General features: G+C 33.1%; 1 protein-coding gene across 3 annotated transcripts in view; it reads left to right on the forward strand.

Annotated features, from left to right (window-relative positions):
- LOC109860080 (dopamine receptor 2) overlaps nt 1-12,128 on the forward strand; it is a 65,854-nt gene extending 53,726 nt beyond the window's left edge. Inside the window, exons 3-5 of one of the 3 annotated variants that reach the window (XR_002250776.1) lie at nt 5,726-5,813; nt 7,713-8,054; nt 10,859-10,940. Coding sequence is in view for 2 of the 3 variants with exons in the window: in XM_020438935.1 (XP_020294524.1) it covers nt 5,726-5,813; nt 10,859-10,978 (208 nt within the window). In the remaining variant the exon portion in view is untranslated. Of the gene's footprint in view, nt 1-5,725; nt 5,814-7,712; nt 8,128-10,858 lie in introns of those variants that run through there. The other 2 variants (XM_020438935.1, XM_020438936.1) reach the window with 2 other exon arrangements.
- Nucleotides 12,129-14,169: the final 2,041 nt, after the last annotated feature.

Here is a 14,169-nt window from a genome sequence, read left to right on the forward strand (position 1 = left end):
CGAACCGTTTCCAAAACATAAGGGTGTTTCCAGACTTTGTGGACACTCTATATCACTTCTAGAACAGATTGTGTTTTGTAGAAATATGTATCATAATTGTAATGATGTACAATAATACTGTTTTTAATACTATTTTTTAGTTTTGTGTTTGGATTTTGAATTTGAATAAAATAAACACACAATAATAAAATAAAGAAAAGATATAGTATTTTTTTGTACTTGACGCTTTTTTTACCTTTTTTTAAAAAGATAAGTTTACCGAGATTACATAACACATCACAATGTGTGTTTTTTTATTAATATATATTTATAATATTTATATTACACATAGGAGAAAACATATAGCTATATACATAAGTGGGCCAAGGTTCTGGTAAGTAATTGACTTGTTCTAACGTTTTTGTTTATGATCGGAGATCCAGGACGTCGGACGATATGTGTGTCGCAAAGAGAAAAAAGCATGATAAAAATGAAAGCGAGATCTATACAAATGACGCAGTGTGCATGGTCGCCAAGATTTAGATTCAAACATCGTCGAGACGTCGCGTCGCCTCGCGTTTGCCCGGCGCCAAAATGTCTGTGTATATCTTTGCTATTACTCGTTACTAAAAACAGGAGAGATTCGTCTGACTAGACAAGAAGTAGAAAGGGAACGAGAGCCGAGAGGGTCAAACAAGGTAAAATTGCCAAATCTGGCTTTGGTACGTCGTAGTCGTACATCTACGAAATTCAACTATAGCTCCTTTTCTCGCGCGACTTTTTTCTTACATATCTCTTTCTCAATTCTATTATTTCTGTTTGCTGCTTCGTGAACTTGAGTTCGGCCGTGGATTACACGTTTTCGTGTGTAACGATATAGAATCGTAGAAGACTTGACCGACTTTAGTAGGCTTTGCTTGTATACTTAATTGCGTGTATATTTGTATATAAGTATTTATATTTCTACATACATGTAAATACAATGTGTGTGTGTTTGCGCGCGCATATATATTCGAGATATTCTTTTTGTGTCAATATCAAAACTTTCAAATCATGCGTATACAAAATAAATTAAATATTTAAAGAGCGAGTATACTACCAAAGTATCCACTTACAAGATGACTTTGTGCAATTGCTGTTTTTACATAACAATAACACAGTAACATTAAAGATAATTTTGGATGGAATAATAACGACTAAAATCTTTAGACTATGGCGACATTAATATTCTCTCTTTCATTATACGACTCAACATGATGACATATGTATCAATTTTCGGGTTGATACATTCGTGCTCTAGCATTTCGATCGAAATGCATTCAGCGCACGTTTTACTGTTATTAGGATGGAAACTCAACGTCGATAGCTGATTACACAAGCGACCACGCCAATAGACTGGACGAAACCTTTAGTATACAGTTTAGTTCGTTTTGTTGTCGATATTGAATCGATGACCGGAAATCACGCCTTGATTTGCCCTGATTAATGCGCGCACTATCTTAACTCTTCGACTTTTTTTACGCGAAATTTTACAGAACAATATGTTGCTACTTGTAATTCGATTGACATTGTACACGGCCGATCATGGACGAAAATATCGAGTTCTGAACTATAAAAGAACGAATTAACTTGCTTCGCGAAAGTGGCAAGTAAAAGCGATTAAAATTTTAGTACGTCTTCAGGACTAATATTACAATCAATATTTTTATTAAAATATAGTATGTTTTATAAAAGCAAATATTGTTGAATTATAGGATTCTTAAAGAGAAAAGAAGTAAAAAATCATTGTAATATTCATATCAAAGTTAATAAGACATGAACTTAGAAACTACGCGGAAAAAAAAAGATTTTAAAATTTTCATGAAGCATGAATAGTTACACAAAATATAAGATAAAACAAATTACATAAATAGCGATTGAGTATATCAGTATTAAATAATTTACACTAAAAGAGCACGTGTATACAGAGTGTCTGGAAATATAAACTTCGGGAAATAATTGGAGATTCAAAAAGAAGAAAAAACAGCTATATAAACATAGGACCAGAAATAAATTGTTACTAAGTTATAGCCCTTTTATGTTTAAAAATCGTAATTTTTTTCTTTGTACTCATAATTATAATAATTATAATTTATTTCATTGTATTTTAACATAAATAACTGTTGTGTTTTAACATAAATAATTTCATTTCGGACTATTTTGATAGAAGAATAAGAACCTGCTAAAGGTGGTCATTTTGAACATCATATTTAATTTGATTTAAATAACTGTTTACGTTTATCTTTAATTTTAAAGATAATGTAATTGTATTTACAAATATCGAAAAATTGAAAAAAACTTAAGAGATAAAAACTAAAAATTTAAAAATTTAAAAAATTAACAGTAAAAAATGAAAGATGCTAAAGCGAACATAAAAGTAGGTAGAACTCGAAAACGACTTATTATCGGACCTATGTTTATATAATATGTTTATATAACTTTTTTCTTCTTTTGGATCCTCAATCATTTCCAAAGTATTGCGGGCGATTTTCCAGATACCTTGTATGTATATTTACATACACACACGTGCGCGCGTATATGTGTAAGCTCTATTAAGAGAAAACTTTTATTTCAAAACCTTTTTTTTCTTCTCTTATATTATTATTATTTTTACCGATTGCGTATACACATCCCAAACATATTATATTCCATAACGTTTTGCATACTATGTGCAAACAAATGCATGGAGTGCATAAATTAGATCACAGCCGATTATGTGGCTACGTAAATTAAAATGAATGTTTTACTTCTAAAAGTTTGTTTCCTTCGACAAGCTAAACAGAGTAGTTTAATGAAATTAGCTTAAAACTTTTCTAATTAACTTGCTGCGACGCGCTTCTCGCTGGTCTGTATCTGAGAACGATAAAATATTCCACAGACTATCTCAATAGACTTATAAACGGTTAATGAACTACGATAGTTATCGTGTCACTAAAGAAAAATCTTTTTCTACGATGCGACAAAGATATTATCGGCCATACTTAGTGATGTGGTGTAACGTTTGTGTAATTAATTTTCATAAAAGTAATATTATATTTAACAAAATACAGTGAAAATATATAAGGAGCTGAAGTTATGAAAACATTTTGGACGGGTAAAAAATCACTTCTATAATCAGCAAACAGAATCCACCGACGTAACCTATGATCAGAAGAAGAAAGGCTGGCACCAAATCCATAATGTCGACTGAATCGTCCTCTTCATCGTCGTGCGTGTGATGACTGTCGTTTAACGCTGCCATATCTGACCAGTATTCTACAATACCAGCTTGAACCAGCACTTGAATCTTGAAATTAAACTCGCCCAAGTACGGGAAACCATGCCAAGTGGCGAGAGCTAACGGATAACTGCCCACGGTTTCTTTTAGAATGTGAGCGTGTCCCACATTGATTATATGACGAATATCCGTCAGATTTAACATCACAAGAAGAGCCAAAGTGGTGTTTTTTCCCTCTATGATATCTGTAATGTGCTCGATGTAATCATGTTGCTTAAATGTGATGTAATTCTTGCGAATCGTTCGTTTGATGTTGTCGTCGTCGCCTTTGTCAGGTTGAAACAAATGCAAAAATCGATTGGTTCCGCCTACTTGCAGTCCCGAATTGACTATCTCTTCCATAGTTTCCATTTGAAGATCCGATACTCTCATTAGCTGATCGGCTAGCGATCCTAGATAAAGTTGCATGAGAAAGAAACCGAACAATACCCACGATATAAACTGAATTCTGCTAGAGAGTTTCGCCGGTTGGCGCACGGATACACCAAGAATCAAGCCTGTAATATCCAGGAATGTAATGTCGCGGATAATAAAAAGTTTCACAAGTGCGCCGACGATCAGCACACAAATTGTGGCATACCAAACGTTCGAACCGAATGGAGTGATGAGACCGTACAAAGAAACATTTGTCGTTTTTGGTACGATCCATGTGACATGCACCATACCGTAACAAGTCGTGTATTCTGATCTCTGGCCGGAATGTGATTGTGGCCCAAAGGACCACAGCAGACCGCCGAACACTAAATCGTCGGTTGCGTTGAAAAGTCTCTTGTACAGCTCGTCGTTCGTATCGGTTTTATTTGTCCATTCTATCACTTCTCTCTTCAGTTCGACTTTCATGCTACGCGCTATCTCCTCTACCATTGTGCCCTCAATTCCTTGGAATTTCAAATGTTTTGTACTGTTGGTGTAAAGCGCGTACGGGAAGTTCTCGAACATCGCGACATGTATGGAAGAGTCAAGCAATTTTATTTTATTCGTAAAACTTTGTCTCTGAATTGCTGTAGCTTCCTGCACGCATCTATTCATGATTGTCGGTTCCGCTGGCGCGTACAGCCCGTCAATCCGGATCGGCAGGCTGCCGGCAGACAACACTGAGTCCTCAACTGACGCCAATATTGCAAGTTTAAAAATTGATTGCGACCACATTTGTTGTACTATCAGATCGGCTTCCGCTAGGAAGCTTTCTTCATCATTGAACGGATTAGTCAGCACTATCACAATGTCGCAGTCGCGCCTGCAGTAGTTCATAAAATAGGAATCGTTCCTCTCGAGCGCAATCGCGCTCTCTGACAGAATAACGGTATCTGTCGAGGAGTCGTACGTTTCCATGATATCTATCATTCCCGCGTTCAACGTGTAGACAGCGCTTTGCGTGCGTAATTTGCTTACGAACGGCTCCACAACGTCAGAAATGTTTTGCACTACGTCTGGCAGAAACAACGATATTCGATCCGGATATTCGAAGTATTCTTCGATAAATGTAATCGTGCAGGGTATTAACTTCAGCGATTTGTCACGGTGATTTTGACGTTCTCTAATGTTCTCCAGAATAATGGATTGCTCAGACACTACGACAAAAGCAACGGATACCAGTATGATAAGACGGAAACAGAAAAATAAATAATTTTGCAGTCGGTGTAAAACATACGAATTATCAAATAAACCGAATTTAATTTTATCCATATTGCTCCGCACTTCCTTATGCTCGTTGCTCGTGCTGCAGCTCAACTACTTGGAAACGCATCGTACATTCTACTAATCAAGAACTCGCGCGTTCTGGGAAAATGTAAAGTGTAGTTTAAATGGATAAAAATGAAAAAAAGTGGATAAATATGCGCGACGTTCGTGTATTTAAATAGAAAGACAAACTGTTTATTGTGTGAATCATATGATTATCGTGCATATTATTTATCTATATTATATATATACAGTATATTTGCAATAATATGTAAGTTATTGAAAATATTTGAAATATCAGCTAGTATACAAATAGACAAAATTAAATATTAAAACATGATAATTCATTATTAATGAATTTAATTAGATTTGGTGATTGCTTTTTTCTGTACGACACATTGAAAACGCATACAATACATATATGCAAAACGCATCGATCGCATGTCACATTTTTATCACCGTGGCCTTTATGCAAATATTCGTACACACGATACTTGAAAAAATGTGGCAGTCATGCAATCTCAATGTTAAACTATACTTGACGTCACGACATTATATCCTAACATTGCGCAAAACGTACTTGTCATCGCATAGCACAAGTTTAATGAAGACATTGATTTGTTTACAGCAGAGTTACATAATTTAATAAAATATTTCTATATATTACAACTTATTTTGTCGCTGCGTTGTCTAAAATATATGCAGCTAAACAGATATCTGCAAAATATACATTATGTTCTTTGTTTTCAGAGCTTTCGTCAGGATTCTGTGTTATTGTTGTCCCAGACGAATGAAACGACGGTATCAACCGGCATTCAGATGTAAACATAAAAGCCAGGTGAGTTTATGTTGTGTTAGTAATAAATAACATAAAATCAAATCACCACTTTTAATATACAAGATGTCTAAAACTTTTTGATATAGCCAAAGTGTAAAGATAGATTGGATTAATCATAAAAGTCATGTATCAATTTGCAAACTTTGCAATAATTATTAAGATATCAAGTAAGTAATGAGTCAGTAAAAGCGCGAGTCAATGGAAAGCGGAATTTGCTAGACTTTTTAGACATGTACAAAACCGTGTGAGTTGTAGTTGTAAAGACAAAAATTGCTTACTTTGTATAATCTTCTAGTAACCAGAAGAAAAGTAACGCAGCAAGTGACGTGTGGCAAGGTTTCTTGCAGCTGGTATTGATTTATTGATTTTCTAAAAATCTTTTGGTTGTTTTATACGCTTATAGAATCCGGATCATTATTTCTCACACGCTCATTAGCTCATATTAATAACACAGGCACACAAAAAAAAAATTTTCGGGCCCACAGACCAGACCACTCATTCTATATGTATTTTGAGACGCTGAATTCATTTCCGTAGTCAGTTTACCCTCACCACGTCAGAGTGAAGAAAAAATGCGTGATACTTTATTTTTTTCTATGATAGCGTATCCGCTTGCTTTCAAAAGATCTGTGTATTGAATTTCGTTTACGTTTAATTCCTCTATTTTTACAATCTCTTTTCATCGTCCAGCAGTAGTCTGCCATCATATTGACATCCCACCTGCCTTGGTATCTTCTCTCTATTTCTTTAATATCTTGGCAAGCGGGTACGCTATCATAAAAAAAAAAATAAAGTATCACGCATTTTTTCAAAAACTCTGACGTGGCGGGGTAAACTGACTCCAGAAATGGATTCGATGATCCAAAAAATATATAAAATTAGAATTGAAAGTACGAATTTATTTGATACTGGTTTTTGTGCCGCAAAAAATGCAAATTTAGTGATTTTTCGGGTATTTTTTGAGTTTTGCTAAAAATCCTGACGTGGTGGGGGTAAACTGACTACGGAAATGGATTTAGCGTCTCAAAATAAAATAATATAGAATAAGTGGTCTGGTCTGTGGGCCCGAACATTTTTTTGTATGCCTGTGTAATTAATTTAATTAATTAATAACTTAATCCTTTCGCTATACGACGAAAATGACCGTCATTACGCCACTACGAGATTCCGCCATAAGCGTAAAGTTATCGTGCGGATATATATAAGCGTATAGATCCGTGAACAATTATCATATAATTAAAAAAGGCTATAATAAAAACAAATAATAAGAAAAACAAATAATAATAATAACAAATAATAATAACAAAAAAAGAACAAAATATAAATCTATATCTTTTATTTTAATAAGCAAGTGCTATTATACTACAGTATCAAGCTGCTTTTGAAACCTTGATGAAGTGAGTTGAAATGTTCACGAAACGTCGGTATAAATATGACACTACCGTGGTTCAAACCCGAAAAACATCTTTAAATGTTAATACAACACGCCACGAAAGCATCAAATATCAGAAGCAACGAAGCTATGTATCGGGCGACTATAGTCGTCCGTACATGAAAATTGTTTCATGGCGAGCGACAATAGTCGTCTGTGGCATCTGAATAACGAGTAATCATAGTCAACCATAGTCGTAGTAGCGAAGAATTAGTAAATATTGTAAATTTCGTAAAGTGTTACATAAGTTTTTTGTTCTATCTATACAACCTAATCTATTTTACACTTTAGCTGTGTCTAAAAGTTTCAAACATCCTACACATGTAACAAGCATAAATAGAAAAACAACCGAACAAAGCGACGCCACCTCATATCAAAATCATGTTAAGAATTCGAACGGCACAGGATAATTAACGTTAATTGTCAGATACGAAAGAGCTAGATATCCATTGTATTACTGTTTTCAGAAATTCGTATCCGGACGGTTCTACTCCGCGTATTCGCTCCATCAGATACGGGGAAGTCGAGAAAATTCCGGCGAGCAAACCTACATTTAACAACGGAATACCATTGCGAGAGCTGGTTGTCGTCGGTCGTTGATCGTGAACTCCCGAGATCCTTTCTTTATTTTTATTTACATCGTTTTTCTTCCGTTCCTGATGCAATAACATAAATGAAGTAGTATAGTTTAGTAACTGCTTCCACGAAAAATCAAGATCCTGTGTATCCGTTTTCCAATATCCTTACTAATATAAAAGATCAACGAACATCAACGAATTCGACATGTTCTCGTAGAATATTAATTTTCGGTATGTCTACAAATAAATGTGTGTGACACTTGATATCGAACACGCACTTGCACATGGCACTACTGTACATTATTTCTAAGGATGCACTTTCTTAATATTATTAATAATACTATTCTTTTAATAAAATAATAGTATTATTTTAAATAAAACAATATGCTTTTTGCTGCTTTTTTACAATTTAAAATAATAAAATTACAATATTACGTAATAAAAACTATATATGCTAAAAATGTATGTGTCACAAGTATATGTATAATGACAGTTATAAGTACAAGCATAAATAGAAAAACAACTGAACGAAGTGACGCCATCTTGAAGCGCACAATAAAAATCACCATACTGATATAATTGGTATATAGTTTACTATACCTTTGTTCAAAATTATTAGTAAACGTCTCCCTGTTCGCTCATAATACATATTAACTATATAAAATAATCCAGAAGAACAAATCCCATGTGAAATCATAATTATTATGGATCTAGATCATAATAATTGGACGAAGTCGTTGTCGATATCGGGAATTGACAAAAAATTTAAAATAAACTGCGCAAGAGTAAACACAATTATAACTTTCTGTAACGTAAACACAATTTTACAGGTAGAAAGATGTAATTTGAAACACAAATCAAGATCTAAACAAAATACAAACGGTATTTTGAAACGCATTTTATTTAATATGCCGTGTATTTGAAGAAACTTTCTCTGTGAGAGTTTGTTTGTAATCATGAACCATAAAGTGCTCCGCTTTTGACAGATATAAAAGTTTGATGACATAAAAAGAGAATGCGCAATACTTGTGCATTAGTACCAGTACTTTTCCGACGTTCACTATATCCGTCTTTTTATCAAAAATTGTTTTCTCAAACATAATATATTTCAAATTAATAATAAACAAAAAAAAGATTCTTCGGGCTCCGGAGTTATAATATATTTTGTTATTTAAACTTTCATATTTTTATGTTAATTTTGTTTGAGAATATTTTTCTAGTCGTGTATATTTTTAAACGTGCATGGTATATGTCAAAGACACACACACATACACACAAATGTATGTACCATACTTATATATGCTGACAATGATTGATACATGATGGTCACGATTTATATATATATATATATATATATATATATGTATATAAATTATATCGATTTTTTTAAATATACATACATACACATATCGGTGCCAAAAAAGATCGCACTAAATTACGAGATGTAAAGTTAATGGCTACTGTTGTCCTTGTATGAAAAATCTGAAATAAACATAGGATGGTGCGACCTCGTATTACCTTCAATATAACCTATATATACATACTTCTCGAACACGAGATATCGAGCCGTAAAAATGAAAGAAGAAACAAAAATAAAAAACGCCATTTAACCTTAGGGAATTCAGCATCCAATAGGAACAAAACGAGAAAAGCTCCGTGCGATGCGGTCAGTATCCCGTGAGACAGAATGACGAAAAAGATAAAGGTTGAGTGTGCGAAACTTTATACCAAATGCTACTTTTTTGACTTATCACACGAGAACTTTTACGCAGCGACAAGTACGTAAATCGTTTGTCTTTCAAATTGATAGCAGTAAATTCTTACAAACGAAAATCTTAATTATATCCCCTAGAATATCGACCGTTGTTCAAGATAAATCCAGATTTATATGAAAGAGAGATGGCAGTAATGCTCGTAAAGATAGAAAATCTGTAAGTTCGCAGACGTAATCTACATAAGACTTCACTTTTCTTCTCGTCTCCATTTTTTTGCTTCAACTATTTCAGACCTAATTCGCTTCGCATTTGCGATAACATTTTTTTCTGCCGGCCGAATATTGAATTATTTGTTTTATGGCCAGCAGGAGTTATCGAAAAACCGTTTAACCATCTGAGCCTCTATCTATTCGGGTCTGCTGGGGTTGTCTCTTCGACCGCACTATTCGCACGATTCGGCGCAAAGCCATGTATACACGGGAGTATGAGCGTAAAGTGTAAAGCTTGTCGCTGATCCGTGACGACCTTTAAAGGGAAGCAACGATGGAAGCGCGGAAAGACAGGTTGCGTTTGAAGCGAAACCGATGGATCGATTGTCCCTAGGACGACGACAAGAGACCTTTCCGATAAAAGTGTTCGATTACATCTTTCACGGAAAACAAATGGTAGCTGTTTTAGGAGAATGCAACGATAATATAGTAGAAATGAGGAAATAGCGAAATTAAAACAACGCGCAGTAGATTTTTATATCTGAATTTACCTTCTATTGTATGTGTTCTTATTCGGGATTACAATTAGATAATTATATCATTCACGCATAAGCTTCAATAATATTTATCTGATAATTCCATTTTGCTTCTGCACTAAGAACTCGCGAAAGAATTGAAAGATATGAGATACATGCATTTTCAGAATAAATAAGGAAAAAGCACGAGAATATTATTATATATAAATAAATAATATTATTCTATATAAATAAAAAGGAATAATTTTCTAATACCTATAAGGAAAAAGTACAAGAATATTTTCTTAGCTCGCGGATGCAAAAAAACCAATAGTAGTAAGATATTTGTTACCCACTACAACCAAATTCTATATTATTCATATAAATTTGAATTAATAACTAACTTTAACTTTACTAATGTTGGAAGTTCAAAGAGGAGACATATCTATCTTATCCAAGGATACGCACAGTAATTCCGAGAAAATTAGGAGAAACACAGTTTATAAATTATAAAAGAATCTATGGTGCGCTTATGATTGAGTATTTTCAATGAACGTGCGAAAAGTGATAATCTCCATATATTCGTTCTGTTTTAGTACATTTCCGGAGTGGGGACGGGAGGACAGGCAAGCAACGTGAGCTACAGCAGCGTCAGTCAGAGCAGCGACGGAGGTGTGTGCGCGATCGGAAGTGGACTCTCTAGCGGCGGTATATGACGTCACACATCGGCCCGAACGGGGCCACGTCGAGATCGGGCTATTCGATTCCGTGACGCGTGATCGAAAATCTAACTGGAGAGATTGAAAACTTTTTGAGAAATCGTCTCACGCAACTCTTAGCTTCATTAGTATGAGAAAATATTAAGATCGATCGTGTCAAAAGCGTTGTTAGCGTATTTTGAAATGCTTGAAAAGTGTGATACGTCGTCACTATTACACATACCTGCAATAAAAAATTCGAAAATATCCGAAGAAATGCAAAGATAACTCGTAAAAAATGTTATCTAAGTTGTATCTGAATCGCGAAATATTTAAAAAATAAAATTTCCTATGTACTTAAACACAGCGGATTTATAAGAGCGCTTACTTGCTGTGTGTTAGAACGAGTTCTTGGACATTCTCATTTGTATAAAAATTGTATTAACGAGCAACTTTCGAGGCGCTTTTTGAAATATTCCGTCGCTATGTTATTTCTCTAAAAAACAAAGTGTTATAAGAACACTTTGAGTGTTATAAGAACACAAGAAATTAAATCGACGTAGAGGTAAAAAATTCGACTTGGTCAGTTCGGAAATAATGCGCTGCAAGAGACTGAGATTCTAAATGTTCTGTTCATGTATGTTAGATAAATCTCTTACAAAGGAAAACAAAACACTATATCCTTTTACACGTAAAGTTTCAACAAATTAAAATTTTCCGAAGACTGGTTGCACTACTGTACTACCTCTGATTATACTCGACTTTCGCGATTGAGTTAACGCGATACACAATTATTGGATCATTAAATATAAAACTTGACGTATATATATTTGTCAAGTTTCATACTTAATGATCCAGTATAATATACTATATAAAAAGCATCAATATGCGAAAATAAAATAATGCTAATAAAGCGACTAGGATCAATTATCTGATTGTTACTAGTGCGACCGCGCGCGCAAAACTATAATTGTGTGTAAGACCAAACTAGATACCTCTGTGACAAATTACATAGACTTGACCATTCAACAACATTTAATTGTTTGATAGTAAAAAAAAACACACACATACATATATATTAATGTAAATAAGTAACAAACAATAAGTATATATAGTGAATAACTAATATTCGAACACCACACAAGTTTTGTCGCGGTATAGTCTAAGATAAAAGCAAAAATATTTGTTGTATATTACATTATGGAATATTAAATTAGTTAAAAAGTATAAATTTAGTTAAATAATTGTTAAATTTAGTTAAAAATATAAATATAATTAAATATTTAATATTATTATGATAATTTGTAAATTAAACATGCCTTATTTTAAAGTTACAATAATATTTGGACACACACACATACTTGCTTATTATTTTAGATAACTTGAAGGTAATATTTGTAAATATTGTAATTTATTTATAAACATACAACATATGTATATTACTAAGCCTCAGAAAGCCTAGTCAATATTTATTTATTATCAATATTCGTTCAATGAAATGCAAAAGCAATACGTCTTAACATTCACAAATTTGTGATTTTTCAGAATAAGAAAAGGAAAATCATACAGAGAAATTGCTACTATATTTAATATAAGTACATTGTGAATAAGAATAACAATTATAAAAATATTATAAAAGACATTATTAAAAAATATAAATACGATTGTATAGAATCTATTCTACAAAAAGACTGGCCAAAAGCTCTAAATAATATATAAGTAATAAAAAAAACTTATTCAAAAAATAAAGAAAAATATCACAATAATGCAATGTTAGCTACTGTTGTTCTAGAATAGATTGGAAAAAGCCCATTCGCAAACGATTCACAGAATACTGAAAAAAAGTGAATATAATGTAGCTCGGAAAAAACAAAAAAAATATTTAAAAGAAGATTTAATTTTGTTAAAGAGTTTGTAGTAAAAAACAATACTTAAAATGATGTTATATTTAGTCACAAAATTAAATAAAACCTTTAATATAAAAAATACGAAGCTAAGTATTACACGAAAGTAGAAATGTATTTGTCTGGAAATGCATTTCAACATTCGGAGTTAATGAACTAGGTTTTATTGATAATAAGAGATAAAAATCTAAATTTTACTATTGTAAAAGATAATTTACTTAACAGTGCCACAAAAATAGAAATTAAAAACATGCTTAAGAACGTTCTCCGAATTATTGATTTTCCTATGATTTTCTTTAAATTTGCGATATACATAGTTTATGATTTTATTTATACGTAGCCTTTTGGATAATAGGGGTAGCAATGTTAAATTCCAAAATATAGAAGATTTAAGTTTCAATTTTTAACATGGATTTCCTATGCTGAGCCTTTGTGAAGTGGGGTTTTTTAAAGTTACTGACGACAATTTTTGTAGGATTTTTTTAAAAAACAAATATGTAGTACCGGAGAGTGTCTTAATTAAAATACGATTTTGAATAATATGGCAAGCAACCCTTGTTTTCAAACTGTAGCTTTTTTTTTGTTTTTTTTTGTTTTGCTGGATTTATGTGCGCTGTGTACTGCAGCTATTTTTGAACTTCTGCGCAGAGTAAGCGGGTCTTAGCAGTGCTGAATAGCTCAACTTAACGTTGTTACAGCAGTACAAACTTACTCATGAGAAGAGATATTTTAGGTTGCTAACCACTGTATTTAGGTTGCTAACCACTGTAGTCGGAGAACGTCCTTAAGGAGATCCTAAAGCTGTCCTGTTTTACCGATTGAATTTGTGGCTTTTGGCCGTCATTTCGTAGTAATATTTGCTGAATAAAAACAGTTATGCAGTTTATACATAGAAAACAAACTGCATCCCGGATTCGGGACAACATAAAGAACAATAAGAAGCTCTAAACAATGCGTTTCAAAGTGTAGTGTAAATGAATAGTGTGAAATATTTACGAAAATGATCCTGTATACTTCGAACACACTATTCATTTACATTAAACTTCTAATTTCTGAGAACTCTATATTATTCTTTATGTTATCTCGCATCCGGGATGTAGTTTGTTTTCTACGTATAATCTGCACAGCTTTTTATATTAAGGAAATATCACTACAAACTAACACAAAAAGTCGACTCAGTCGGTAAAAAAATACGACTCACTTTAGAATCCTTTTAAGTTTTATCTAGATAACAATTCGAAACAAAGCTCGAATTTCTCTCTGTCTTTCTCTCTCTTTCTCTCTCTCTCTCTCTCTCTTTCTCTC

The sequence above is a fragment of the Pseudomyrmex gracilis genome, unplaced genomic scaffold, assembly GCF_002006095.1.
Source record: "Pseudomyrmex gracilis isolate BER0280 unplaced genomic scaffold, ASM200609v1 scaffold_325, whole genome shotgun sequence".
NCBI classification, from domain to species: domain Eukaryota; kingdom Metazoa; phylum Arthropoda; class Insecta; order Hymenoptera; family Formicidae; genus Pseudomyrmex; species Pseudomyrmex gracilis.